The 27587-nt window shown below is 53.8% G+C and overlaps 1 protein-coding gene across 1 annotated transcript in view; it reads left to right on the plus strand.

Moving 5' to 3' along the window:
- The first annotated feature begins 55 nt into the window (after positions 1–55).
- The window catches only part of LRRC75A (leucine rich repeat containing 75A), a 43675-nt gene continuing 16143 nt past the window's right edge, over positions 56–27587 (plus strand). The window contains exon 1 of the mRNA XM_036094627.2: positions 56–445. Within this exon, the coding sequence (XP_035950520.1) occupies positions 194–445 (252 nt within the window). The 5' untranslated portion in view covers positions 56–193. The remainder of the gene's footprint in view (positions 446–27587) is intronic.

The following is a 27587-nucleotide window of genomic DNA, read 5'->3' on the forward strand; positions in this document are numbered from 1 at the left end:
CGGGGAGCGCGGAAGGAGGAGCGAGGGGAGCGCGGGCAGCCGCTCGCCCCCGCCCCCGCGCCGCCCGCGCGCAACAGTTCCCCCAAAGTTGCCGCGCGGGAGGCGGGCGCGCCCGGGCGGCCGAGGGGCGGGCAGCGGGCCGGGGACGCGGCGTCGCGGCCGGGCGCGGGCAGTGCCGGCGGGCGGCGGCGGCATGGGCACCCGGCAGACCAAGGGCAGCCTGGCCGAGAGAGCCAGCCCCGGCGCGGCGCCCGGCCCCCGCCGCGAACGGCCGGACTTCTGGGCGTCGCTGCTGCTGCGCGCCGGGGACAAGGCGGGGCGCGCGGGCGCCGGCGCGGGGCTGCCCCCCTACCACCGGCGCGTCGGCATGGTCCAGGAGCTGCTGCGGATGGTGCGCCAGGGCCGGCGGGAGGAGGCGGGGACGCTGCTGCAGCACCTGCGCCAGGTGAGCGCGGGGAGGGGGTGCGGGGGGGCGCGCCGGCCCCGGGAGCGCCCCGCCCCTTGCCGAGCAGGCCCGGAGCGCCGAGGGCACCGCCCAGGGCCCCCTCTCGCGGGGATGGAGCTGGTCTGGCAGCAGGTGCCTCGGCGCTCCCGCTGAATTTGAGGCCTCGGGGCGGGGCGGAGGAAGGCTGGCCCGGTGAGGCCCGGCTGCAGGGGACCTGTTGGAATAATGTCCCCGCTTCTCTCTCCTCCACACGCGGAGAGGGAGGCAGGTCCCAGGGATGGGCGGTGGGAGCGGATGCGGGGAGGGATGCCTAGTCTGGGCCAGGGCGCTTTTCTTCCTCTCCATCCACTGGCAGTCACCAAGGGTCCTCAAGGAATGCGCAGTCGTCAGTTTCCCCAGGGGGGAGTCCAAGGGCACAGCCCTGGGACTGGTGAGGTGCCAGTCGCGAGGTCATTTGGCCACCCGGGAGGCATCCTGGATTGCGGTTGAGGCAGGAGGCAGCGTTTATCTCCCCTGGTTTACTTGGACAGGTGCTCAGCCAGGAGCCCCTGCTGAACAGTGAAGAGAAGGGAAGGGGGGAGCTGACTTGGTTTCCTATGTGAGTACCTGGCTGCAGGAACTTCAGAAGGCGGCCAGCACTCTGCCTTCAGCCTGTTCCTGTCCCTGTCCCGTTGGTTAGGGACTGACGTTGCAGATCTGGCCAGTCCCCTTTGCTTTGGGGCTGCCCTGGGCGGATGCTGTCATCCATGTCTCTGGCTTGTTTTCCTCCTTCACTTTCTTTTGAGGGAAGTGAGCCCCCTGTTCCATGGATTTTGTTGAGAGAGAGAGAGGCAGGAGGGTGCGTCTCCTGCATCACCAAACAAGTTGTCTTGGCCCAGCTTTGGGGGGTGACCATGTCCAGGTCCCATAGTCCTCCTCGATTGACCCCAACAGTGGTGGAGTCCACCACAGACCCAGGAGGGGGGACCTCAGGTGGCCTTTCTAAAGTTTCTCTGTCTCTAATGAAAGACGCTGCAGGAGCGCCTTCCTTGTAGGCGCTTCCAAAATCTAATCAGACACACATCCCTGCAGGATTTTGTAGCACCCTCCTCACACCTTTTGTATCTGGTGAGCTGTTACCGTGGAGTGTGTTCCCAAGGTGTGCGCTGCGCAGGGAGAAGGAAGGGAGAAGGAAGCAGGGGCTTGGGGACTTGGAAGACGTGGGGCTACTGCTCTTGCCTTCTTTTCCATACAGCATCCAGAACAGTGCCTGAGATGCTGCTGGATCCCTAGGTTTCTTCTCTGAATTGAATCATTAAAGAAAGATGACATTATGCACGGTATAACTTCAGCAATGTGTATTTCTCTGTCTTTTGAAAATGGGAAACCAGCGGATGGCCTCTATGGAAACTCTTTTGCTTTCAAACAGAATGATGGATTTTCCAGACCATCGTATCCCATTGCGCACACCAGCTAGTGAGAAGGTTCTACTCCTCCAGTCCCTCTGAAACTGAGTGTGATTGCACATCCTGAGGCTGAACTTCTCCCTGGTTTTTGGAGAGTAGATAAGTTCCTGTGGCCTCTCGGGGTTCTTGAGACAGGGAGCATTTCCTGGGAAATGTTGGTCTTGTCTGCGGCCTGACACGTTTTGTAGTGACAGGACTAGAAGGGCTGATGGGGGGCAGGATGGGGTTAATCAGACTTGCCCCTTTTCTGTGAAAGCCGCAGGATAACTTGCCTTCCAGCGCCTGTGTCAGGCTCCCTTGACCTCTGGTTTGTGGGTGAGGTCCACGGGTCTCTCCCGAGTCTCCCGAGTCAGCGATGGGCCTGCCCGAGGGGCCTGGAGACCTGTCCTGTTGCCTGGAACATACGAATCAGGGCTTCTCCCAGAAATGGTCATGGACCCTGGGCGGTGTGAGAGGGGAGCCCAGGTGTCCAAATGTCCATGACACACAGAGGCTGTTTTCTAGGACCCTGAGGCTCTTTAGAGGAATGTCAAGCTGGATCTGTGCAAAGAAGTGGCTCTTTCTCCCAAATTGTTTCCTTTCCAGTTGGCTCCTCCAGTGTGGAGGTGGTGATGTTCAGAAAGGGAATGAGCAGCCACTGAGAGGCAGCCCCCCCCTCCCAGGTGGGTTCGGGTAGGCCATGAGCTCTAGGGTTGGAGGAGACTTGGGATCTTTGACCCCTGTGGTTCTCAGCCTCAAGTCCCCGAGCATTTTGAGCCCTGAAGGAGCTAGGGACACTCTTCCCAGACCAATGCACCAACACGTACAATCTTGCAAGAATTCCAGAGTGTTCGCAGACCCCAAGTTCAATATGTGCTCCAGTCTGGTACCACGCCTCCCCCACTGTGTGACTTGCTATGGGCTCGGGATTGGAAACAGGGACCTCAGGACCTTGTGTGGCAGTTTGTGGCAGCTGCTGGTGTCACTGCTTCTGAATGCCCCCCTTTCGTCTGTAAGATCTGGAGGGTAGTTTCCCTGATCGGAGACTCTTGGGTCAGTCCGTGCTCGGCACTTGCTGGAGAGGTATCAGGAGGCTTTAGTTAATGTTAACGATCCTGAGCTGGGGTTCAGGGGTTCAGGCAGAATGCCAGGAAGCTGTCCTGAAGGAGTAGAGTGATCTCTCTTTCTGCAGGGGCAGTGTACTCGTGAGAAGAGCCTGGGGCCAAGGATCAGCTCAGGCAGCTTGCCTTCCAGTCCTTAGTCCGCTTTGACCTTGAACCCCAGCAGATAACCTCCCTGAGTTCTGTTTCCTCATTTCCCAAAGAGTAATTGGAGGACTGAGCAGAGCAAATGCTACAAAGTATGTGAGGTTGAGTTGGCTCGCAAATCAAGATACATTCTCATGGCAATGGAACGAAACAAGAGACTCTGCCCTACTTTGGGGCTGGCCAGGCTACGGGCAGGGTCTATGGTATCCTCTCTCAGGCCAGGCCCAAAGAGTTTTTGGATCTTGTCGACCTGGCCAGGGCTCCGTGTGGGTCAAAAGCTCAGGGCACATTCAGAAGCAGTCTGGCGTGGGGAACATGTGGGGACAAAAGAAGCCAGCTGTGGATAGAGGAGGCCATTCCTCTCCCCATCCCTGGGCTCCATTCCTGCAGGTCTGACCCTTCCCCAGACCCTTCTCCCTAAGCCTTGGGCTCAGGCCTGCCATCTTTAAGGAGCCCTGGGGAAGAAGTGCCTTCAGGCATGGAGAGAAGGCAAATGCCAGGCTGTGGGGGAGATGGGCTGTCCCCTCTTCAGCCCAGTGGCCTCTCTGAGGCCCACAGACTGTAGTAGACTGGGTTGTTGGCCAGCTTCATGGGACACTAGAATAAGGGGTCCGTTTCCCCAGGATACACCAAGCTGAACTGGCCCACTTCCTCATGTTCACCACGCGTCCCTGCTTTCCCTGAAAGACAATCTGATTAGATCAGTTTATTGCCATTCAGTATGGTGCAGCCCTGCTGGGCAGAGCTGTTCCAGGGTTGGCCTGTCCAGTCCCATCCAATGGTGTGGCTTGGGCCTGGACACCTGGTTCAGTCTACTGGCTTTACTCTATACCTGGGAGAATGAGCCACGTCAGCTAATACCAAAAAAAAAAAAAGAACCCCCCCCCCCCACCGGGGCCTAGGGTGACTTGCTTCCCAGAGGGGCTGAATAGTGGACAAGCACTTAGAGGCTCCCTAGGGACCTGGACACTTGACAGGTGTTTCCCACCTGGAGTCAGAAAGATGAACAGAATGGCCTTGAAGGTCTCCTTTTTCCTCTGACACCCCACCTAAGAAAATCTCTTTCAGTGAGCCGCTTGGAAGGCCACCAGACACCAAACAGGGAGGCCCCCCACCCTTGCCCTGATCTGATCCTTCCCTGACCTGGAATGCCTTTCCTTGTTTCCAGTGAATGCTCCTTGCCTTTCTGAGGCCAGCTTCCACGTCAGCCCTTGGCTCTGAGATTCACTCGTCTTTTAGGTCCCACAGCACTGGGGAGCAATTAATCATCTGCATATGGTTTTTCACCTGACATCGATTTTGTTGGTCAGACTAAGTCACGTGCTTCCTGAGCATGGAGACCCTGCCACCACCGTTGTCCCTGGCATGGTATTGAACACCCGTAGGCCTGTGACATTCTTTAATCAGTCTGTGCACCGTGAAGCTATGCATCAGCCCCCACTGTTACTGTGTCCTCAGAAACTCTCGAATCCCAGCCACAGCTCTATATCTGGGGGCTTATCCACTAGGCGCATTAGTATGGTCGTGAGATCTGACACATTTGCCTCCTATGTGGGTGGATGTCTGGGAGCAGTGTCCTCGGGGCCTGGCTGTCCCTGGCAGCCTGCCAGGGGGTGGTGTTCTTGGAGACAGGAGTGGCCCAGTGCCCGGGCCTCCGTGGGCACCTCGGGGATCCCATCCTACAGGTGCAGTCCAGCGCCTCTGCGGAGGTGGTAGGAGGGGAGCCTGGCCTCCCCGTTCCTGATCTGCTGCTTGTGCTGAATCATGTTCCTTTCGTCCGCAAAAGAGAAACCTTCCTTTTTAAAATCCACTGCTCTCTGACTGGGCTGGGCACAGACATTTCCAGTTTATGAAGATGCAGAAGGAATCCCGTGCCAGGGCCTGCTTTGCTGGTTTACAAGACCGGAGACGCAGCAGCCCCTCCACCATGGCAGGGCTGGGAGCTGGGCAGGAAAGCTCCTGCTTTCTGGAACAAATGTCCACCTCCTCAGAGATAACTAGCCTCTGCTTTGCTCTTTGTCTTCAGGGCTCCCAAATTACCCTGGGGGCCATCCATGGACACCCCACCTTGGTGCACCCCTCTTTGGTGCATGGTGTACCACCCCCCTTCCCCGACGTCATTTCATTTCCCTTCGTGCTTTCCTGGGGCAGATGCCATAGATCACGTTACTGGGCACAGTGGGGTTTCAAGAAATCCTCATCGAATGGGTTTTAGACTTCTTCTCGGGCACACTCCCCCCAGACTGCTGCTCCTGGAACTCTCTCTCAGGAGCCAGCATGGTCTGGCTCAGACTTCTGGAGTGTTTCCACTCCAAGCATGGGGCCAGGTTATCCTTCCAGCAACCCGCAGAGTTGACACTGCCGCTGCCCCCGCCCCTTCGAAGGCTGTCAGAGGCTTCTCTGCCCCGCCCCCACTCCTGCAGGTGAGAGCCACCTTGCAGAAGAGTCACCCGGGTGATGAGGATCTTTCTCTGGCTTCCGCACCGGGATACTCAAGGGGTGGGGTCAACGGCTGAGGAGATCCCCTCCTTCAAGTGGGGATCCCTGCCAGCCATCTGCCCCCCCTTTCCCTCCAAGAGCAGCGCTGTGGGGGACCCGTGAGAAAAAGGACACTCGAAGCGGCGCGCTCCATCCCCCCACCCCTCCCTCGCCCGGCTCTACGCAGCCTCATTCATGAGAACCTGGAGGGGTGGGAGAGGAGCCCAGCTGTCCAAGATCAACTCAATCACTGTATCCTGGGCTCACTGTCACCAGGAGAGCTGGCTGTCCTGATGAGAACGGTGACCTTGCACAGGGAGCAGGGGTTGGGGGGCGGGGGACTCATTACCGTACCCGTTCTCCTCCCCACCCCACCCACCGGCCCTGAGCAGTGCCCACGTGGCTCTCCGGGAGCATTTCCCAGCTTTTTTTTTTTTTTTTTTTAAACTCAGCTGCTGCTCAAAGGGATGTGGCATTTCGATGTTTCTAACTTTATCTTAAGCAGCATAGACGCAGGAGTCCGGCTGGGAGGGTGGGGGGGTGGGGTGTCAGAGCAAGGTGTCGCCTGCAGAGGTGGCCTCACTTGGGGTCTGGGGCCGGTGCCCACCTCCAGGCTGTCCCCTGCCCCTGCTCGGCCCTCCGCGTCCATCCCTTGCTTCGGCTTCTCTTTGTGCTCCTGTGTTTCTCTCCACATCCTCCGAGAAGCAGGCTCTTTGCCTCTTGTAGTGGGCCCACCCCTGGTCAGCTGCCCTTCTGCATCTGCCCTTCTACATCCCCAGCCTCCACGGCAGGAGGACAGAAGGGGCTGGCGGAGGTCGAGAAAGGGCTCCAGCTCGTTGCAGTCGTCTGCTAGGTGTTCCGGAGCCTTGAGCCAGAGGGCCGGCAGTTGGAGACGCCCCTCCTGTCTGCACGTCGCTTTCTAGTCCATAAAGCGTTTTCCCGTGTTTATTTTGCTCCTTAAATAGTCTTGGGAGGTTGACAGGATATTGCTTACAGTAAAAAAAAAAAAAAAAAAAGATGGGGTTTTTAATATTATGAAAGCCCTGAATAATCACTGTAGCAAAAGATGAAAAGGCAGATGAGCAAAAAAGAAGACCACGGGAATTAATTCATCATCTCTTCTACGGTCGCGTGCCTGAGCCACCAGGCACTGTTCTTTTTTTTTTTTTTTAAGATTTTATTTATTTATTCATGAGAGACAGAGAAAGAGAGAGGCAGAGGGAGAAGCAGGCTCCCAAGGAGCAGGGAGCCCGATGCGGGACTCGATCCCAGGACTCTGGGATCATGACCTGAGCCAAAGGCAGACACTTAACCATCTGAGCCACCAGGCACTGTTCTAAGCACCGGGGAGACAGCAGACAACCAAACTGCACTCATAATGTTTCCCCCTAGCGCTTGGAGGGATGGTGAGGACCCAAGAGGCCGACCCTCGGGCAGCCACTTAGCATGGCCCAGCAGAAGGGCTCTGCAGGGGTGGGCCACATTCTACTGGCAGCCAGGAGCCCTCGGTTCTGGTCCCAGCTCAGACCCTTCCCTTCTCTGGTCTGAGCGCCCCCATCTACAGAACGAAGGGGTGTATGGTTGAGATGGCCCTGAGGTCTTCTCCCACCACTCAGGTTCCAGCCAGGCTCCCATGGTTTCAGCAAGACCCATTCATTCCCATCTGTGGTCACTTGTTTCTTCCAGACCTGGAGCCAGATGAACATTCATGCCCCGAGGTCTCTCCCTTGTCCCCAACCAGTGCGAGAGAGCCGGGACACAGGGAGGGGCTTCTGGAGGGAAACAGCCCCCTGGGGCTCTGGGGTCGACCCCTACATACCCCCCACACTGGCCACTGCAGAGGCCGGCCTGTCGTGCACGCAGCGGTCCTAGCTGACCCACCCCTCCACTGACCGAGGAGAGTAGTCACGCAGCGTGGGGGGCAGAGGCCAGAGCAGGGGACCTGCACACCTTCACGTAGCTCCGGGCGGCAGTGCGTGAGCAAAGACCAGTGTTGACAGACGCGGTGTTGTCCTGTGAGCCCTGCACCCGGGGTGTCAGGAAAGAGAACAAGGCCTGTCCCCAGGCTTGGCCAGGCCCTGTTGGGACCTGTTGCCTGTGGGACTCATTCAGACTTCCCCTCCCCTCTGACCTCCTCTGGCCCCAGGAGGCTGCCTGGGCCCCCCTCACATCTGCCTGTCTCCCCTCCCTCCCGTAGGCCCCCTCCTGGGTGCCTCTCCACTGCCCCCAGAGACCCAGACTCCCAGCCCAGGAAGAGCCGGGGGCCTTGCCCTTGGGGCAAGACCCCTGCCCAGCACCCTCTGCAACCTGGCCACGCTAGTGCTTGGTTCTTTCACTCAGCAGACGCTCTTCCTGAGCATCTACGGGGTGGACGGGCCCAGGGCGAAGTGGGCAGAGTCGGGTCAGCCACGGTGCTCGTTTTTAGAGGGATAAGAGGAGCAGCTGATACCGTGGATGGTGGCGAGTGAGTGGAGAGCCCGCCGTAGCCGGTCAGATGCCCGCTGTGCCGTTGACTCTGGCCACAGATGCAGGGAGGCCGGGCTGGGCAGAGAGCCAGAGGAGTGGCCGCAGGGAGTGGCAGTGGGGGCACCCAGAGGGGCAGGGCCCACGGCACTCCCGCAGGGCTCCCAAGTGGACACCCTCACTGAGCCTGGAGGCGGCAGGAAGCCCATCCTGCCCGTCCACTTCCTAGTTGGGGCTTTGCCTCCCCTGCCCCAAACGACCCCTCCCGGCAGCCCTGGTGCGCAGGTCTGGCCCTCTCCAGTGCATCTGGCCCTTCCATGCCCTCAGCCTGGGTTCTCCAAGGGCACAGCAGTGCCCCCACAGGGAGCTCCGGCTCTCTCTGTGCCCCTCCAGGCACCCCACCTCCCCACAGCTGCTCTCCCCGGGGAGCCACCACCCACAGCTGCAGGCCGCCCAGGGGTAGGACCCCCAGGGGAGACGGGAAGCCCTCCCCACGCAGTGTACCATCCACCTGCAGGGAGCCGGCACTCAGAGCCTGCATCCCACTCCCCCTTCCTCCATAGCCCCTGGTGCCCTTAGTTCTGTCCATGCGGTCACTGCCTCCTGGCGCTTCGGGCTCAGGCCCCATGCAGAGAGGCAGGAGTGGGGCAGGATTCCCTCCCACGGTGCTGGGGGCTGACGGAGACCGGGAGAGTGCACCCCACCCTGGACGTCAGCTTGGACGTCTGGCCCAGCACACCGCAGCAGGGCCACCCGCCTCCCCCCGCCCTGTGCAGACCGTGGGGAGGGCTGGAGGAAGAGGGGGGGACAAGAGCAACAGGTACGGGAGTTGGGGGGACGGCTCTGTGATCAGTTGGATGGTCCCAGAGGAATCCCAGCTGGGAACAGAACATGTCTTTCTGATTTTCACTCCTGGTAAATAGTCAGACTGGAACTGTCCACCCCCACTGTCCTGGAGGCCTGCACCCATAGCTCAGATACCGGACCAGGGCAGGCATCCCTCTGCTGAATGCCACACTGCCTCGCCCGGCCCAGCCCCGTCCTTCCTGACAATGTCACCACCCACTAACTGCCTGACTCTGCTCTTCTCCCCACCCTCAGACCCCGCTCAGGCCCACCACCCTGGGAGGTATCCTCCTTTGCACCTGTCAGGACCCAGGTGTTGAAGATTCAAACTCCAGTATCATACAGTAAACTCAGTGTGACTCTGAGATTTTGCCGAGATTGGTTTATAATCTCTTACTTAGGGCTCCTGATGGCCTTCCTGTGGGGCTGTCACTTTCTCCCTGTGTTACGTAAGAGAATAAAAGAAAGCAGAGGCTACTGAGGAAGAAGCATGGGAGGGGCTGTAGGCCCACCTGGCACCAGGTGCTGGGTCAGACCTCTGGCCTTCTAATGGGCCACCTGACCATCTTGCCTATTGTGGTCCCATTGGCTCACTCCTGGCTGTGATCCTGTGTCCCAGCCACCAGAGAAGAGGAAAGGCTGGGGTTTGAATGTCCTTAGAGAACCAAGGGGCTGGATCTGCCCCTTCCCCCTCCCTGGAGGAATTGGATAGAGAGAAAGGGGTTCCTCTGGTTCCTCTGCTCCTGGCAGCCTAAGGAAACCAAGGACTTTGTTGGTGTGGAGGCCATTAAGTGAATCCAGGTGACCCAAGGATGCCTCATCACATTGGTTTCTTTCAGTGAGATGTAGGGCATCTCCTTGCCCATCCAGTTCCCTTGTGAGAGGTAGAGAACACCCCCTGGTTGGCAGAGCCAGAGTCAAATCTTGGTGAGTTCAGCGCCACCCGGACACCTTTGTGCAGTACACACCCTGCACAGCTGTACTTGGCAGCCTTGGCAAAAATGCACAAAAGTTCAGTCTTTATCAGCTGAGGCCAGTCAGGAGCCTCACCCCTTTCCCACTCATCTCCTCAAAACAGCCTTCCCAAATCACCTAAGGCAGGGAGTGGTAGTGTCAGCCAGCACATGATTTCTGACTCTGAGCCAGATGCTGGCCCTCTTCTTCCTTAATCGGGGAGTTAGAGCAGTTGGGCATCTTCTATAAGGTTCTGGCTCAACACTCCTGCCTTTCAAAGGGTGTCGGACAGAATCAAAAACATCCTGAGTGGGTCTGGAATCAGACCCAGTCAGGAGCACCAAAGGACAAGCAGGGGCATCATGGTGTCTTTCCTGGCTGGACTTCCACAGGCTCTGGCCCCTGCTGTGTCCCAGGGATCCAGGAATTTCCCAGACTGTTTCCATTCCCGCCTCCACTAGTTCTAGGGGAAATAAGGTCTGGATGCTTCCCATCCCCTGTAAATGTCCTCCATATCTCCCCATGAAATAATTCCATCCGATGTAATTTTTCCTAGGATGTGCCGGTCTTCTGAACTTTTTATTATTCTCAACTGCAGATTTATATCTTCCACTTCCTTCTGGAGTCGTGGAGTTTTGTGGTGGAAACACTTTGAGGCAGGATCCTTGCCCTTGGGGTTTCCAGACTGCTGGTGGCCCAGAGACCATCAGGAGTGTGGAGGGCTACGGTTCTTGGATACGGAAACTCAGACACAAAAAGGGTTACGGGAACACCTGGGTGGCTCAGTCGGTTAAGCATGTGCCTTCGGCTCAGGTCACTGTCCTGGGGTCCTGGGATCACCGCACCTGCTCATCGGGGAGCCTGCTTCTCCCTCTGCCCCTCCCCCTGCTCATGCTCTGTCTCTGACAAATAAATAAATAAAAATTTGAAGAAAATTAAAAAAAGGTTCCAAGGTACCTATTCCAAGAATTCTCATCTCTCTGGAATTCACCTGCTGGTAGAGAATCCTTCACGCAGGGCGAGAAGAACAGAAATGTTTTTGGTATATGATGCATCTCAAAGGGAGGACCCAGAAGTGGGCACTCTGGGGGGGACAGGGAGCACGGGGGAGGGGGAGAGGGCCATGCCTGACAAGGAGGGGGTGTTGGGATGGAAGTAGAGAAGCTGTTCTAGAAACCAGCAAGGGGCCGGTCAGGAAGCCCAAAGGAGCAAGGGCACCGGGTTGGACACTTGAGAGCAAGCGTGCAGCACAGCGCTCCTGGGTGTCCCGTCTGGGCCACGCTCTGGAGGGAAGAGGTCTGCCAGGGGAAGTCCTGCGGGCAGAAAGCAGGGATGCCGGCATGGAAAGAGAGGCCTAGGGCCTTGCTGGAGAGCTCTGAGCCTTCCTTCCCTGGGCCTGCAGCTCTGGCCCTCTCACCTCCCCCCCACCCCTCCCTCTCAAGGTCCCAGGAAGCTGTGGACAAACTCAGTGACCTCCCAGAAAGCAGGCCAAGCCCCCTCCCCTTCCTTTATAGCCTGTAAGTCCCACAGATTCCTTCTTGCTGCTGCTGGTTGTGGCCCTGGTCCTTCCACCTTCTGGGAGAACGAGGCCCTGAGGAGCAGGGTCTTAGGACGGGGAAGATTCCACCTGGCTGGGACCCCTGCTGGGGAGCCCTCAGAGACCACAGCTGCGGCAACCCTCCCGAGCCGTCTGCCCTCCCCTCTGCCCGGAGAATGACATGCAGCTCCTTAGCGACAGGCCATCGAAGTCACCGATTCTGATGGAAAGTCCTTGGGGGAATTGGCTGATCGTGGAGGCACAGTTAAGGCCTCCCACTGGGCCCTGGACCCTGGGGGATGTCCCCCTCCTCCCTCTACGCGGCTTCCTGCTTGGAGTTGGGAGCGAGCTGGAGTCAGGCCGGGTCCTTCTCCAGCGTGACTCATCTCGGCTCACCCAGATTCTTGGAGGCTTTGTCTGGGCCTTGGCTCTGACCTAGAGATTTAAAGTGGTAAAGACCCTTAGTTGGTTGTGATAGTTACTTTTACGTGTCAGCTTGGCCAGGCCGTGGTACCCAGTGTTGGTCAAACACGAGTCTAGATGTCACCGCAAACGGATTTTTAGATGAGATTAACCCTGAAATCAGTAGACTTTGAGTAAGGCAGGTGGCCCACCAGAATGTGGGTGGGCCTCATCCAATCAGTTGAAAACCTTGAGAGACAAGGCGGGAAGGAATTCTGCCTCCAGATTGCCTTCAGACTCAAGACTGCAACATCAGCTGTTTCCTGGGTCCTCAGCGTGCTGGCCTACCCTACAGACTTCAGCTTTGCCAGATCCCACAATCCCAGGAGGCAATTCTTTATCTCTCTCTTTATCTCTCTCTCACACACATACATACACACCCCCTATTGGTTCTGTTTCTCTGGAAAACCCTGACTAATACCCTTGTCCTCTATGGGTTGGTGGCTAAAGAGAAGGAGTTAGAAACTTCGGGGGGACTCTGGGGCCCTCCCGTCCCTGCTACTCGCTCACTGTATGAGACAACCCTCCAGTCCTCAGCTTCTCACTCCGAGAAATGGGCTGTTTCTGTGCAGTCTGTTCTACTTGGAAAGCAGGATGGTAGGAGCCAGAAGGAGGGTCTGAGTCGTTCCTCCACCTCTTTGTCATCACCTATGGTTTCTTTGACAATGGACCAGAACTTCCATCTCAAACAGACAAAATTAACCGCAGAGAGGGACAAATGCATTCACCGGAAAGCATAAACAACTCACACAGACCATTTCCCAAGCAGAGAGATCAGGAGGGTGCTGGGACTGATGACAAAGTGCGGAGAATTCTGGAATGTCGAAAAGCCAGGTGCCCTCAGGGACCCTCTGGCCCCAGGCTTCCTGCAGAGTCCCGGCGCCACAAGATGTGGGGAAGTGGGCAGGGGCACCGGAACTGAGTTTGGCGTTTAGTGCAAATGCCACCCCCCTTTCAGAGAGTCGTAAAGCATAGTGGCTCACACGTCGTCGTCCTCGTCGGACAGGAGAAAGGAAATGGTTTTGTTGAATTCCTGGTGTTCCCAAGGCCCCCTTCCGCTCTCTCCTATTCTCTGCTCACTCTTCTGGAAGAATGTGCTGGTGCGATCCTCGTTTGTAGGTGAGCTTGCTGCCCGGTGCAGGGGATGACTTGCCCGGAACCACACAGTGACTTGGGGTCTAACCCAGGACAGAGACCTGGGGTATCTCCTGTCCCACCCTGAGCAGAATCTAAGCAGAGATGTGACTGGGGGTGGGGGGAGACCAAAGCTTCCTCGGGCCTGCTCCACTTCCCAGCTGACTTTATATTTTTCTAAAGAAAAAGTATCTTTTTTTTAGGTGGGGGGGGAGATTTTATTTATTTATTTAGAGAGTATGTGAGCAGGGGCACAGGCAGAGGGACAGAGAGAGGGGGGAAGCAGACTCCCCACTGAGCACAGAGCTTGACCAGGGGCTCTATCTCACGACCCTGAGATCGGGACCCGAGCCGAAACCAAGAGTCGGATGCTTAACTCACTGAGCCACCCAGGTGCCCCCAGAAAAAGGGCCCTGTTTCACGCAAAGAGTGTCATTTTGAAAAACTTCGAAGTTAAAACACAACACGCAGCCGTGAAGCCCCTCTCCGGGGGCAGGGGCCGCCCAGGTCAAGGTGAAAGAGGGCCAGCCCGGCAGGATGCTGGACTTCAAAACCCTGCAGGGGCCAGGCGGCCAAGGAGGAGCAGGAGAATCACCAACTACCCCTGGAGGGACCAGAGAACCCCACTCCTTACCCCTCTCCCCTTAGCCAGGCAGGCAAGTTGGGCAGGGAGGATGCACACATATGCACACACACCACATACACACGTACATACCACACACACACACATATATGCATACACATACAACACACACCATAGATAAATACACACATCTATAAATACACACGTTCCGCATACATATACAAATACACACATAGACACGCATATATATACATACACACACACAGACTACTTGTGGATGCTTGGGTTTTCTCAATTACTACTTAATATATTGAAGTGGTAATTTTAAAGCCTACTGTTTCACTACAATTTTATGTTTAACTTACAAATACATTATTCTGGGGCGCCTGGGTGGCTCAGTGGGTTAAGTGTCTGCCTTTGGCTCAGGTCATGATCCCAGGCTCCTGGGATGGAGCCCTTAGTCGGGCTCCCTGCTCAGTGAGGAGCCTGCTTCTCCCTCTCCCTCGGTCCCTCCTCCCTGCTTGTGCTCTCTCTCATGCTCTCTCTCTCATGCTCTCTGCCTCAAATAAAAAAATAAAATCTTAAAAAAAAAAACCCAAATACCATTATTCTGCTGATAAATCTAGTAGATTTAAACCATTGCACTTAAGGGTGTGGGGCTTATAACTTCAGTAACTAAATTTCTTCAGATATATCTTAGTGATGTTACTGATTTAACACATCCAGCTTTCTTAAGTTTATGAACAGCCTTCCTAAAAAGCAGGACTTTCCCCAAGTTTCTAAACAGTTCTTAAAATTTAACAGATTAAGCCTATGAACAGGACGAATATTAAGTTCTCTTGAACATTCTGTTTTAAGTAGGCTCCATGCCCAACGTGGGGCTCGAACTCACGACCCCGAGTTGAAGAGTCACACGCTCCACCGACTGAGCCAGCCAGGCACCCCAGAGATGGAGTTTTTTGTGTTTTGCATTGTTTTGTTTTTGTTTTTGAGTAGGCTCTATACCCAAAGTGGGGACTCAGTACTCTTGGAACCCCGAGATCAAGAGTCATGTGCTCTCACGACTGAGCCAGCCAGGAGCCCCATAAACATTTCGAAACTGTCCCAAACTCCGCCAGGTCCTCTCTGAGCATTCTGCTGGAAATCCTAAGCCTAAAGTCCATTACTCAGTTACCAGTTGTAAATTGGAATTGCCAGGCTAATCTGTTAGGGACTCTAATCCTCCTAAACATTACAAATGTGTCAAATACCAGATGTGTACATGCCTAAATTTATCTGCACTTGATTTGCTTCGGTATCTCCCCGTTTAATTCAGCCCTTTCTGGGTTAAGGACACTTTGGTGCCACGGAAACGGGTTTACCCTTGAGAGCACAAGGGCCCGGGGTCTGGTTGCTGGGACTGAGACACTTCACGTGCCACCTGCAGGGCGTGGTCTGAGCCCCTCGTTCCCTCTTGCTCCAGCATCCTCACCCTGCCCAGCCCCAAGCCCCTCCTCCTCCTCTCTCTTGGATTCTACTTATTGTTTCATATATCCTATCTTCGTAGATTTTTTTTTTTTAAGATTTTATTTATTTGACAGAGAAAGACACAGCGAGAGAGGGAACACAAGCAGGGGGAGTGGAAGAGGAAGAAGCAGGCTTCCCGCGGAGCAGGGAGCCCGATGCGGGGCTCGATGCGGGGCTCAATCCCAGGACCCTGGGACCATGACCTGAGCCGAAGGCAGACGCTTAACAACTGAGCCACCCAGGCGCCCCTATCTTCGTAGATTCTATCTATTGCTTCACAGAATCTGAGTTTTTTTCCCCATTCTTCCCGTCCTCAGGGCCCCACCTCTTGGAGCTATTCCAGGCATCCTCTTGAATGGTGCACACTGTCAGACTCTTGGCCCCTTGACTCCTGGATCGACGTCATGCTAATGACGAGAATCACAGGGGGCCAGAGGGAAGATTCCTTAGTGGTTCCCTTCCCTCATAGCACAGAAATCCTGCTACAGCAGTGCTGAGTGATTGAATGATGCTTACATACCTCCAGTGACTGTGAGCTCACCACTTGTGGTTTTTATTACTATTATTATTATTGTAAAACATAACATAAAATTCACCACTTTAGGGGTGTCTAGCTGGCTCAGTTGGTGGAGCATGTGACTCTTGATCTCCAGGTGGTGGGTTCGAGCCCCACGCTGGATGTAGTGATTACTTAGAAATAAAATCTTTTTTTAAAAAAATCACTCTTTTTAAATGTTCTTTCTCATATGGAGCGGGGGATCCTCCCCGTGCAGGTGGTCCTACAGGGAGCATCTCTGACCAGCCAGGCCCACCTCGGGGAGCAGACGGCAAAGGAGAGTGTGTCGGGGATATGAGTACCCAGAGAGGACCCAGGGCTGGTAGAAACAGGAAGTAGATTTCTTTCTATCTATCTATCTATCTATCTATCTATCTATCTATCTATCTATTTATTATTTGACAGAGACAGACACAGTGAGAGAGAGAACACAAGCAGGGGGAGTGGGAGAGGGAGAAGCAGGCTTCCCGCAGAGCAGGGAGCCCGATGTAGGGCTCGATCCCAGGACCCTGGGATCATGACCTGAGCTGAAGGCAGACGCTTAACAACTGAGCCAGCCAGGCGCCCCAGGAAGTACATTTCTGAGGACAGTGGTCCTGGGTGCCCACAGCTGTGCTCTGGGCAGGGCTGGATGAGGGGAGGGGTCCCCAGCCCACTTGCCCTCCTTGGCGCATCCCCTGGGGAAAAATGCCACCTCTGTTTTGATTGGGTGTATTAGTTTCCCAGGGCTGCCGTAACAAAGGGTCACCAACTTGGTGGCTTAGAACAACCGAAACGTATTCTCTCACAGTTCTGAAGGTCAGAAGTCCAACATCAAGGCATTGGCAGGGCCGGGCTCCCCCCCCAGAGGATGTAGAGGCGATTTCATGGTTTGGCTCTTCCAGTCCCTAGTGGTTAGGACTGCTTCGCTCCCATTTCTGCCTCCGCCTTCCTGTCACCTTCTTCTCTGTGACTCTTAAAAGGACACCTGTCGTTGGATTTAGGGCCCACCTGGATAACCCAGGCTGATCTCATCTTGAGAACCTGTGACTTAACCACATCGGCAAAGACCCTTTTTCCAAGTGAGCTAGCATTCACGGGCTGCAGGGACGAGGAACGTGGATGTGTCTTTAGGGAACCACCGTTGGCCCCGTGCATCCTCCATCTCTTTCTCACACTCAGTGTGGACACCCACCCCAGGGGCCCCCTCCATTCCCTGGGGCGCTTTTAAGACCCCTTCCTGCTTCCTCGGAGACTCTGGTCTTTCATCAGCCAGCAGCTGCCTGGAGTCTGCACCCGCCCCCCCCCTAGCTCTAGCTCGGGAGATGTTCTGGCTCCTTCCCCCAGAGTCTTCCTGGGGCCGCATTTCCCAGAGGGCACCTGACAATTCCCTTCCCTTCCCTGGGAATCCCCTGGAAGGCCAGCCAGAAGGTCATGGGGGAGGGGACACGGAGTCCGGTTCAGCCAATGAGGCCAGTATTCCCCAGACCCTGCCCATGCCCTCCCTCACGAGGGGCTGCCGCTGATGTTCTAGAGAGCTGGGGCGGGGGAGGGGGGGGAAGGGAGGGGAGAGGGGCGGGGAGAGGAGCCAGTTCTGCTTCCTGCTTGCCCTCTGGACTCTAATTAATCTCCTTCTGGTGGACTGTGTTTGATTACAACCTCATTAAGCAGCTTTGCACATTGGGCTCTGGTGGTTTCAATATTGAAGCCAGCTACCTTGGCTGGTTAATATTCAGAGCTTGCAACCTGCCTCCTTGTCTGCTCTGTTGTTGCAGACGCTGTGGAGTCATGCCTGGAGGGGAGAGAGGGAGGCAAGCTAATTTCCCGGGGGGCCTTCCTTCTGGGAATGGGTTTAAAACCTCAATTTAAGGGACCCCTGGGTGGCTCAGTTGCTTAAGCGTCTGCCTTCGGCTCAGGTCGTGATCTCAGGGTCCTGGGATCAAGCCCCGCATCAGGCTGCTTGCACAGCGGGGAGTCTGCTTCTCCCTCTGCCCCTCCCCCTCCTTGTGCGCTCTCTCTCTCTCTCTCTCTCTCTCTCTCTCTGACAGATAAATAAATAAAATCTTTAAAAATAATAATAATAAAATAAAACCTCAATTTAAAAGGGAAGGGGGTGGCCGTGGTTTAAAATAGCGTGCTCCTGGCAGCCTCCCGAGAGGCTTCCCCCAGCCTTCCCCTAAAATACCTAAGAAGACATGCCAAAAAAAAGAAGATGAAAAACGCTGCAAACAGAGACAGGTGGACAGTCTGGGAGGCACCTCCTCTGGCTCTCAGACAGACAGAGCTGGCCCCCAGCTTCCCGTCAGGAATCTGAGGCCTCCCAAAGGAAGGAGGAAAGCCCCTTCATTAATCAGGAAGTCAGGCAAAGGCCCGTTTCTCACCCAAGCGGTGATTTGGGGGTAGGAAGAGTGGTGCTTACAGCCTCCCCTCGGCACACCCCTCCCCTACGCCTAGGAGCCACCATGGGGAGGGGGCCGGGAGGGGGGGCTTAGCCGCCGGAAGTGCAATATGGCCGGCGGCCTGGGAAAGGGCTGGGATGCATACACCACTGTGGATTTTCACAGACTCCCATCGGAGGCCCAGGCTGTGGGGGTGGGGAAGATGTCCCTTCCCAAGGTCAGAGTCACATTGGCTCAGTGTCCAAGGCTGGGCCCGGAGCTGGCTTCCTCAGCAAGCCAGAGCCTGAAGAGGTGGACTGGACTCCTACCCAGGAAGCACCCATGGGACAAGGTCAAGATTCCGGTGCATGGGCGCGGTCTTCCACCGACAGGCCGTCCTCAGACACCAGCTGGGTGCCCTGTTTCAACTCTAACCACAGCAACCAACCCCCTTCGCTGGGTGATCCAGGGGCTTTCCCAAAGGCACCTCATTAACATGACAAAAGACACTTCTGTCACTTCCATCACTTAGGAAATTTAAAGAGTTTTAAGAGCTCTGTGCCAGAAATGGGGACAAAGACCAAATATATATTTCTTATTATAAATCACAGTGTCACACGAGGCAGATGATAGATGTGGGTCTCACTAGATTGCGCCTCCTTCAAGGGTGAGCAAGTGAGGGGAGAAAAAAAAACCCTGGGTGGGGGAGGGATGGGGTGGCTGGGTGATGGACATTGGGAAGGGTATGTACTATGGTGAGCACTGTGAATTGTGTAAGACTGATGAATCACAGACCTGTAACCCTGAAACAAATAATACATTATATGTTAATAAAAAAAAAAAAAAGGAGGGCGCCTGGGTGGCTCAGTCGTTGGGCATCTGCCTTTGGCTCAGGTCATGATCCCGGGGTCCTGGGATCGAGCCCTGCATCGGGCTCCGCATCGGGCTCCCTGCTCCGGCGGGAAGCCTGCTTCTCCCTCTCCCACTCCCCCTGCTTGTGTTCCCTCTCTCACTGTGTCTCTGTCAAATAAATTTAAAACCTTAAAAAAAGAAAAGAAAAGAAAAGAAAACTTCGCCAACTTTGAAGTATTATAAAAACAAAAAACAAAACAAAACAAAAAACCCTGGGTGTTGGATAAATAAATGCTATGGGAGCTGAACCCTGACCTCCGAAAATGATCTACAGCAAGATCCGGAAGAAATGAACTCGGTGGGAAAAGAACGAGATGCCACCAAAAGAGGCCAAGCTGAGATTGGAAACAAAAACAAGAGGGTGAGCTGGAAAGCGAGAATAATGAGAAAAATAAGAACTGCTGGGATGTGAAATGCTAGCCCACTTGCGGTCCTTACTGGGGGCAATGGAAGCTGAGCCTGGGGCTACAGAACAGGCGCTCAAGGCCAAGACGAGGAAGGCAAACTTGAAACCCTCTGTGAGAGTGTATTATGGAAAGGGGCACCCGACTGGCTCAGTCCTGAGGGCGTGGGACTCTTGATCTCGGGGTTGTGGGTTCGAGCCCCACGCTAGGTGTGGAGATTACTTAGAAATATAATCCTTAAAAAAATAAACGATAAAATCAGAAGATGCTGGGAGCCAATGTTGGTTTTCCTAATGAAGAGACAGGCTGAGAAAAGGTTCATGTTTGGAGATGGAAAGATGGACACTGGGCACACAGTGGCAAAAACTTTTAATAACCAAGCGTAATAGAAAAAAAAAAAAGGCCATATGCCCATGCCTCTCTGTGCATGATGCTGCCTCCTGTCTCCGGAAGGGGTCTGTGTTTGCCTTCCTGGATCTTTTCTTAAATTGTTGCAAAACACACAGAACATAAAAAGTACCATCTCAACCATTTTTACAGGTCAGTGTTGTTGGGTGCGTTCACATTGTTCTATGATCCGCCTCCAGAACTCTTATCATCTTGCAAAGCTGAAACTCCGTACGTACCCATTAAACACGAACTCCCCACAGCCCCCGGGAACCACTATCCTACTTTCTGTCTCTGAATTTGGTGGCTCTTGGAACCTCATATAAGTGGGACTATCACTTTATAACTGACTTATTTTACTTAGCATGATGTCCTCAAGGTTCATCCACGGTGTGGCATATGTGGGATTTCATTCCCTTTTGTGACTGATTAAGATTCCATTGTATGGGTCAACCACACTTTGTTTCTCCATTCGCCTGTGGGTGGACCCTTGGGTTCTTTCCACCTTTCGGCTGTTGTGAATAATGCTGCTATGAACACAGGTGCGCAAATATTGGCTTGAGTCCCTGCTTTCGGTTCTTTGGGGGCATATATGGTAATTCTATTTTTTATTTTTTGAGGAAGTGCCATACTGTTTTCCACAGTGACTGCACCATTTTACATTCTCATCAGCAAGCACGAGGGTTCAAATTTCCTCCCATCCAAGCCAACACTTGGTATTTTCCAGTTGGGGAGGGGGTTGTTCTAAGATGTGGATCAGCCAGAGATATTAGGTTGATTTGTATCAGGAAGGGAAGTGCCGGATGCTGAGGGGGTTGGCAGCATGGAGATGTGATGCTGAGGGGCAGTTGGGGTCAGGGAAGAGATACTGGGAAGGGGTCTTTGGAGTTTTGAGGGGTATCGCATAGGGATGCCCCTTTGGTGACCTTGAGAGATTGTTACAAAGACATCAATGGCTTTTCAGGTCCCCCTGTAGGTTGAACTGGTATTTCCAGGAAAGGGACAGTGTGCTGGGGCTGTCCAGGAGAGGCAGCTAGAGGTTCATGGCAAAACCCTCCTGTGGACATTGGGTAGAAAAAGCAACCAAAGACAAACATCAGGTGGGCTTAGAGTCATCTGGGGCACTGAATCCCGAGGACGGCCAAGTGATGAATATCGACTATGGCATTATCTACCCAGATTGTCTGCAGGTGTGATTTCAATATAAAAAATTTTCGGGAACACCTGGGTGGCTCAGTTGATTAAACATCTGCCTTCAGCTCAGGTCATGATCCCAGGGTCCTGGGATCGAGCCCCGCATCGGGCTCCTTGCTCAGCGGGGAGTCTGCTTCGCCCTCTCACACTCCCCCTGCTTATGCTCTCTCTCTGACAGATAAAGAAATAAAATATAAAAAAAAAAAAAATTTTTTTTTGGATAGGCTAAAGCTCAGAAAACAAACCCCCCCATGTATTCCTTCCGAGGGGAGATCTCCTCCAGCCGTGCAAGAACACAAAGGACAGGTATGCGTCCAGTCACGGGAAAGTTCTGAGGATAGATAGCAAACACGCCAGCTCAGTCCGCAAATCCGTGTCCAAACCTGAATGCAGAATGTGAAATCTTATTGTCAACAGAGTAGTTTCAACATTTTTATTTATTTATTTATTTATTTATTTTTTATTTTTTATTTTTTATTTTTTTTTTAAGATTTTATTTATTTGACAGAGAGAGACAAAGCGAGAGCGGGAACACAAGCAGGGGGAGCGGGAGAGGGAGAAGCAGGCTTCCCGCTGAGCAGGGAGCCCGATGCGGGGCTCGATCCCAGGACCCCGGGATCATGACCTGAGCCAAAGGCAGACGCTTAACGACTGAGCCACCCAGGCACCACCAGTTTTAACATTTTTTTAAAAAAGTAAGAGCAGAAATTGGATCTCTAGTTATACCCACAAAGACCAAGCAGGGGTTGGAGCTGGTGGGCTGATAAGTCGAAATTCCCAGTGACCCTCCCTCCCAGCCCCTGTCCAGGTCCTGCACTAGGGCCTGGTCCCCACAGTGCCAATTCTCCAGAGCCATTCATCACTAGGTTGAAAGTCTGGAGCCAGTCCCTTGGACTGAATGTCGCTCCTTCTCCCAGACACCATCCATGGGTGTGTGGGGAGCTTCCCTCCCCTCAACCTCTCAGCACCAGTCCTCAAAGCTGCAGCCACACAGAGAGCCTCACCAAGAGATCAGGGTAACTCGAGAAAGAAGAAAAGCTTGTTATGTAGAGTAGGAGTTTTCCCTAGGACCCAAAGGGAAGGCCTTGGGCAGGTAAACCCTTCTCAGAGGCTCCCCAGCTCCTAACCTGGCTCCCCAAACCTCAGGTTAGCCCCTTTCTCCCGGAGCACCCCATTATTCTAACCCTGAAGTTCTCAAATTCCTTTTAGTATCAGGATTCTTTTATACTCTCTGTTTAATTGGGTTTTTTTATCCATTTATTTATTTATTTTTATTATGTTATGTTAATCACCATACATTATATCATTAGTTTTTGATGTAGTGTTCCATGATTCATTGTTTGCATATAACACCCAGTGCTCCATGCAGAACGTGCCCTCTTTAATACCCATCACCAGGCTAACCCATCCCCCCACCCCCCTCCCCTCTAGAACCCTCGGTTTGTTTTCCAGAGTCCATAGTCTCATGGTTCGTCTCCCCCTCCGATTTCCCCCCTTTCATTTTTCCCTTCCTGCTATCTTCTTCCTCTTCTTTTTTTTTTTTTTAACATATGATGTATTATTTGTTTCAGAGGTACAGGTCTGTGATTCAACAGTCTTGCACAATTCACAGCGCTCACCGTAGCACATACCCTCCCCGATGTCTATCACCCAGCCACCCCATCCCATGTTTAATCTCTTTTTAAAACTGAGGGGCGCCTGGCTGGCTCAGTCAGAAAACCATGTGACTCATTTTTTCTTTTTTTTTTTAAGCATGTGACTCTTGATGTCCGGGTCGTGAGTCCGAGCCCCACGTTGGGTGTAGAGATTACATAAATAAACCTTAAAAAAACTCCAAAAACCTGAGATATAATTGATATTGTATTATTTAATATATAATTACTATGTTTATCATTGAAATACAATATATGAAATTGAGATGTCATCGTTATTATATAATAACAATGTGTAAGTTTCAGGTGTACAGCTTTGCTTTGAATCATCGATGTTGCTGTATGGTTGCATTAACCAACACCTCTGCGCGTCCCATTGTTGTCATTTCCTCTATCGGTGGGAACAATTACAATCTAGTCTCTTAGCGAGGTTAATGTTCCTAACAGCTTTGTTGTCTGCAATTATGGTACTGTGTATTAGATCCCCAGGACTTTTTTTTTTTAAGATTTTATTTATTTATTTGATAGAGAGAGAGCATGAGCGGGGGTGGGGGGAGAGGGAGAAGCAGGCTCCCCCCTGAGGAGGGAGCCCAATGCAGGACTCGACTCGATCCCAGGACCCCGGGATCATGACCGATCCCAGGACCCTGAGATCATGACTTGAGCCCCCTGCCCCTGGTCACCACCATTCTACTTTGTGTTTCCCAGTTTGGTCCTTTCTAGATTCCACATATAAGTGAGGTCATCCAGTATTTGTCTTTCTCTGTCCGACTTTTCTCACTTAGCATAATGCCCTCAGGGTCCATCCATGTTGTTGCAAATGGCAGAATTCCTTTTTTCTCACGGCTGAATAGTATTCCATTGTATGTATATATTTATATACCACATCTTCTTTATCCATTCATCCATGGACAGACACTTAGGTTGTTTCCGTCCCTTGGCTATTGGGAATAATGCTGCAGTGAACATGGAAGTGGTAGCCTGTTTTCATTTCCTTTGGATATATATCCAGAAGTGGGATTACTGGATTGCATGGTGGTTCTATTTTTAATGTTTTGAGGAAATTGTGTGCTCTTTTAAAAATTATTGAGGACCTCAAAGAGAGATTTTCTTTATGTAGGTTATATCTAGTGGATGTTAGCTACTGTATTAGAAATCGAAACAAAGATATTTTAAAGATTCATGATTCATTTGGGGGCACCAGTTGGTAGAGCATGCGAGTCTTGATCTCGGGGTCGTGAGTTCAAGCCCCACTTTGGGCATAGAGCTTACTTAAAAAAAAAGATTCATCTATTTATTCTTTTTTTATTTTTTTAAGATTTTTTTTTATTAATTTATTTGAGAGAGAGAATGAGATAGAGAGAGAGAGCATGAGACGGGGGAGGGTCAGAGGGAGAAGCAGACTCCCCGCTGAGCAGGCAGCCCGATGCGGGACTCGATTCTGGGACTCCAGGATCATGACCTGAGCCGAAGGCAGTCGCTTAACCAACTGAGCCACCTAGGCGCCCCTCATCTATTTATTCTTTTAAATTAATAATCTTGCATATGAAAGAAATAAAGTTTTACAAAAATAACTACATTTTCCAAAAGAAAAACATTTTTTTTTCCCCTGAAAGAAAGGCCTTTTAATGAGGAGTGTGACAATGATTCACACTTTTGTGAATCTCTTTAATGTGTGGCTTTAAGAGAAGACAGCTGGATGCTCATACCTGCCGCTTCTGCATTGGGACTCTGGCTGTGGGTTGTTTTGGTTGAAGTCTGCAAAGAAAATCTAGGTCGTGCTGATAGGTCATTGAAAAAGAGGACCTCGCAGGGCCCCTGAAAGGGACTGGAGACCACACTTGGAGAAATGCTGATCTAGTGCTGATCTATGTGGGTCTCAGCTCATTTTTTGGAAAGCCATACCCCTAACCTCAAGCCCATCATCTCTCTTCCCATCGGAACGAGTCCTTAAACCTGGTTCTTCTCACTCAAGTAACAGTGGGGACCCCACTTAGGTGAGGTGGAGTGGGCTGGCCATTGGCCCCCTCGGTCCCCTGCGGGTGACACTCCAAGCAAAGTTGCCTCTGGCAGAGACCCAGGCACTGGGTCTGATGTTCCCAGGTTTTCTGATGAGGAGCCCTACGCGCACATCCTGAGGAAGCGCTGTTCCTTACTGCCTTGTACTTTGCAAGGCGGACTAGCCCCTCCAAGGCCAAAGCCATGCCCAGGGTGGCCTGAAGGAGCTGTGTGTGCAGGCAGCGGGTGCTGCTCACCTGTCCCCGTCTTTGTCCCTTCCTGAGAGCCGGGGCAGAGCCTAGCATGGGAGCAGCTTCAAGTGGGGGCAAAGTTGTGATGCAGGCGTCCCTAGTAAATTCTCCTTGGGGAGAGGGGTGGGGAGGACACCCGGGAGGCCGGAAGTGCCCCGAGGTCCTTGGGACGCGTGAAATATCCTCAAGCAGCACAAGCGTTCGTTGGTGGGCCGAGGTGGGGTCAAAACAAAGAAATACAGCAATAAAACATGCAGCAGCCTTCGGCCAGCCGGTTTTCCCTGTTACTGCTTCTTGCAACTTCCAGCCCTGGCCCTTCAGGAGCCCCACCCCAGCTGGAATTCACAGGGAGGGCGGTGGCATGACTCACAGTGACCCAAAGCGCAGTGAGCAGGGCCATGTCTGCCTTCCTGGGGGGACCCTCCTCCCCACCCCCCTCCTCCCTGCCTGCCCCCACCCCCCCCAAGCAACAGCTGGGTGACCCCAGACAACAGCAGGCCCGGTGCCCAGAGTGACCACGAGGGCAGGAGGACATGGAACGGGGCGGGGGGGGGGTTCTGGGAAGAACATTCTGCATCTTCCCAGACCTGCCCCAGCCTCCGGGCTTCACAACAAGGCTTTTCTTGGTCCTCCCCAGATGGACGGGCCTCTATGGGCAGGGCTGGTAGGAGGACAAGAGCCCAAGCAGTCGGCCAGGCCAGGGTTTTCAAACTTTGCTTTGGCCACAGAACTACTTCTGGGGGTTGCTTTTGTTTTGTTGGGTTTTTTTTGTTTTTGTTTTTGTTTTTTTCTTAACCAAAGGGTGGCCAGCAGAGCTGCTCTGTCGAGAGCTGGGCCCCAAGCCTCGCGGATTCTTCTGGCCTCTCTCGTGTTTGCCATCAGCCCCCAGATCTTGAAAACGTGAAAACACGGTTTGGTAACTACGAGTGTGGCTCATCGGCCCATTTCACAGATGGGGCAACAGAGCCCAGGAGGGAAGGAGTCTCTTGCCCACTGACTGACAGTGTGTCGGGGACTGGGTAGAACTGGAATGCGGTGCTTTCTGCAGGGGCCCTCAGGGGACAGGGAGCAGCGACAGCTGTAACAGGAGACCAGCATGGGACGGGGTGCACGCTGAGCAGAGGGGTACACGGGGGCAAGGAGGGGGAGGCAGAGGCTGATGTTCAGGCAACAAGTCACAGAGGGGCAGCCCAGCCTGCAGGACAGACAGGAAAGGAAAGATAAACCTATCTCCGGTCCTTCTCCCATGGCCACAAATCCAGCCTCTGACCATGGCAATCACCACCCCTCCATTTCCACCCATGGGACCCTGCCCTTCCCTCACCTCCCCGCCCCGGGAAAGGGGAGCCTCGGCCCTGTGACACATGGGGCTTCCAAGACCCTAGAACAGAGGCCCATTGACGCCCCCCCTTCCTCCATTCCCAGCCTCCTCCTGCCGCAGGGAGGGTGGGCTGCACTTCTGCACATTCCTGAGAAACAGTTTGTGCTTTGAGACCCCACGGGTCCAGGCCCTGCTGACCTAACTCCCAGGTCTTCCAGAGAGGGAGGGTGTGGCTTTTGTCACATTCTCAAATGGGTCCGTGGTCCAAAAAGAGGCCACGAACCACTGCATGAGGAGAGGAGGGGTCTTGCAGAGGGGAGGGGGTGGAGGGAAGGATTGTGGGGTGGGGAGAGCTGTGTCAGTGATATTCTTCTAGATGGTGATTCTTCTGTCTGGTGATATTCTGTCGGAGGCTTTACGTGTTACTTGGTTTCATTTCTCTCACCTGCCTGTGATGGTGGCTCGCAGGCTCCATTTTACAGATGAGGAAACTGAGACTCAGTGACATGAGGTAGCTTGCCCAGGACACAGCCGTGGCCGAGGGATGGAACAAGCCCGGGTAGGGACAGAGGCCCAAGGTGGTGTTATATCTGGTTCCACAAAGGCCTTCAGCTCTGGAACCGGGCAAAGCCTCCCTTTGGCAGCATCCACACCAGACCTCGAGCCCCTGCATCTAGGTCCCCAGGAAATTATTTCGGCAGCCAGAGAACCCGACGCAGGGCTTCTTGCCTCTGAGGGTCCTTCCTGGTGAATGGAAAACAAGACCCCCAAGACTGGTGTCCGTTCCTTTCTAGCAAGGAGGAGGGAGCAAAGTGTCCTTACCGTGGTGGTGGGTAGGACCCGGCCGGAGGGCAGGTTCAGCAAGTCTGAGGCCCAGTCCCCTCCAGATTACCCCAGCAAAGACCCTTTCTTTCTTTGCCCTTAGAAATGTCAGCCACCAAACCTCAGGGGAGCACCTCCACCCTCCAGCCCCGCTCCTGCCCAACTCAGTCCCGTGGTAAATACGGCAGAGCAACCCCAAAATGGGCCCCTGGCTGAGGCATAGGCCCACCCCCACCATTCCTGAAATTCTTGTTTAAAACATCTTTATTGGATGGGCGCCTGGGTGGCTCAGCTGGTTGGGCGACTGCCTTCGGCTCGGGTCATGATCCTGGAGTCCCGGGATCGAGTCCCACGTCGGGCCCCTGCTCAGCAGGGAGTCTGCTTCTCTCTCTGACCCTCCCCCCTCTCATGTGCTCTCTCTCTCTCTCATTCTCTCTCAAATAAATAAATAAAATCTTTAAAAAATAATAAAAGAAAATAAAACATCTTTATTGGGGCGCCTGGGTGGCCCAGTCGGTGAAGCGTCTGCCTTCGGCTCAGGTCATGATCCCAAAGTCCTGGGATCGAGCCCCGTGTCGGGCTCCCTGCTCAGCGGGGAGCCTGCTTCTCCCTCTCCCTCTGCCTGCCTCTCTG

Source organism: Halichoerus grypus, chromosome 2 (genome assembly GCF_964656455.1).
Source record: "Halichoerus grypus chromosome 2, mHalGry1.hap1.1, whole genome shotgun sequence".
In the NCBI taxonomy this organism is placed as follows: domain Eukaryota; kingdom Metazoa; phylum Chordata; class Mammalia; order Carnivora; family Phocidae; genus Halichoerus; species Halichoerus grypus.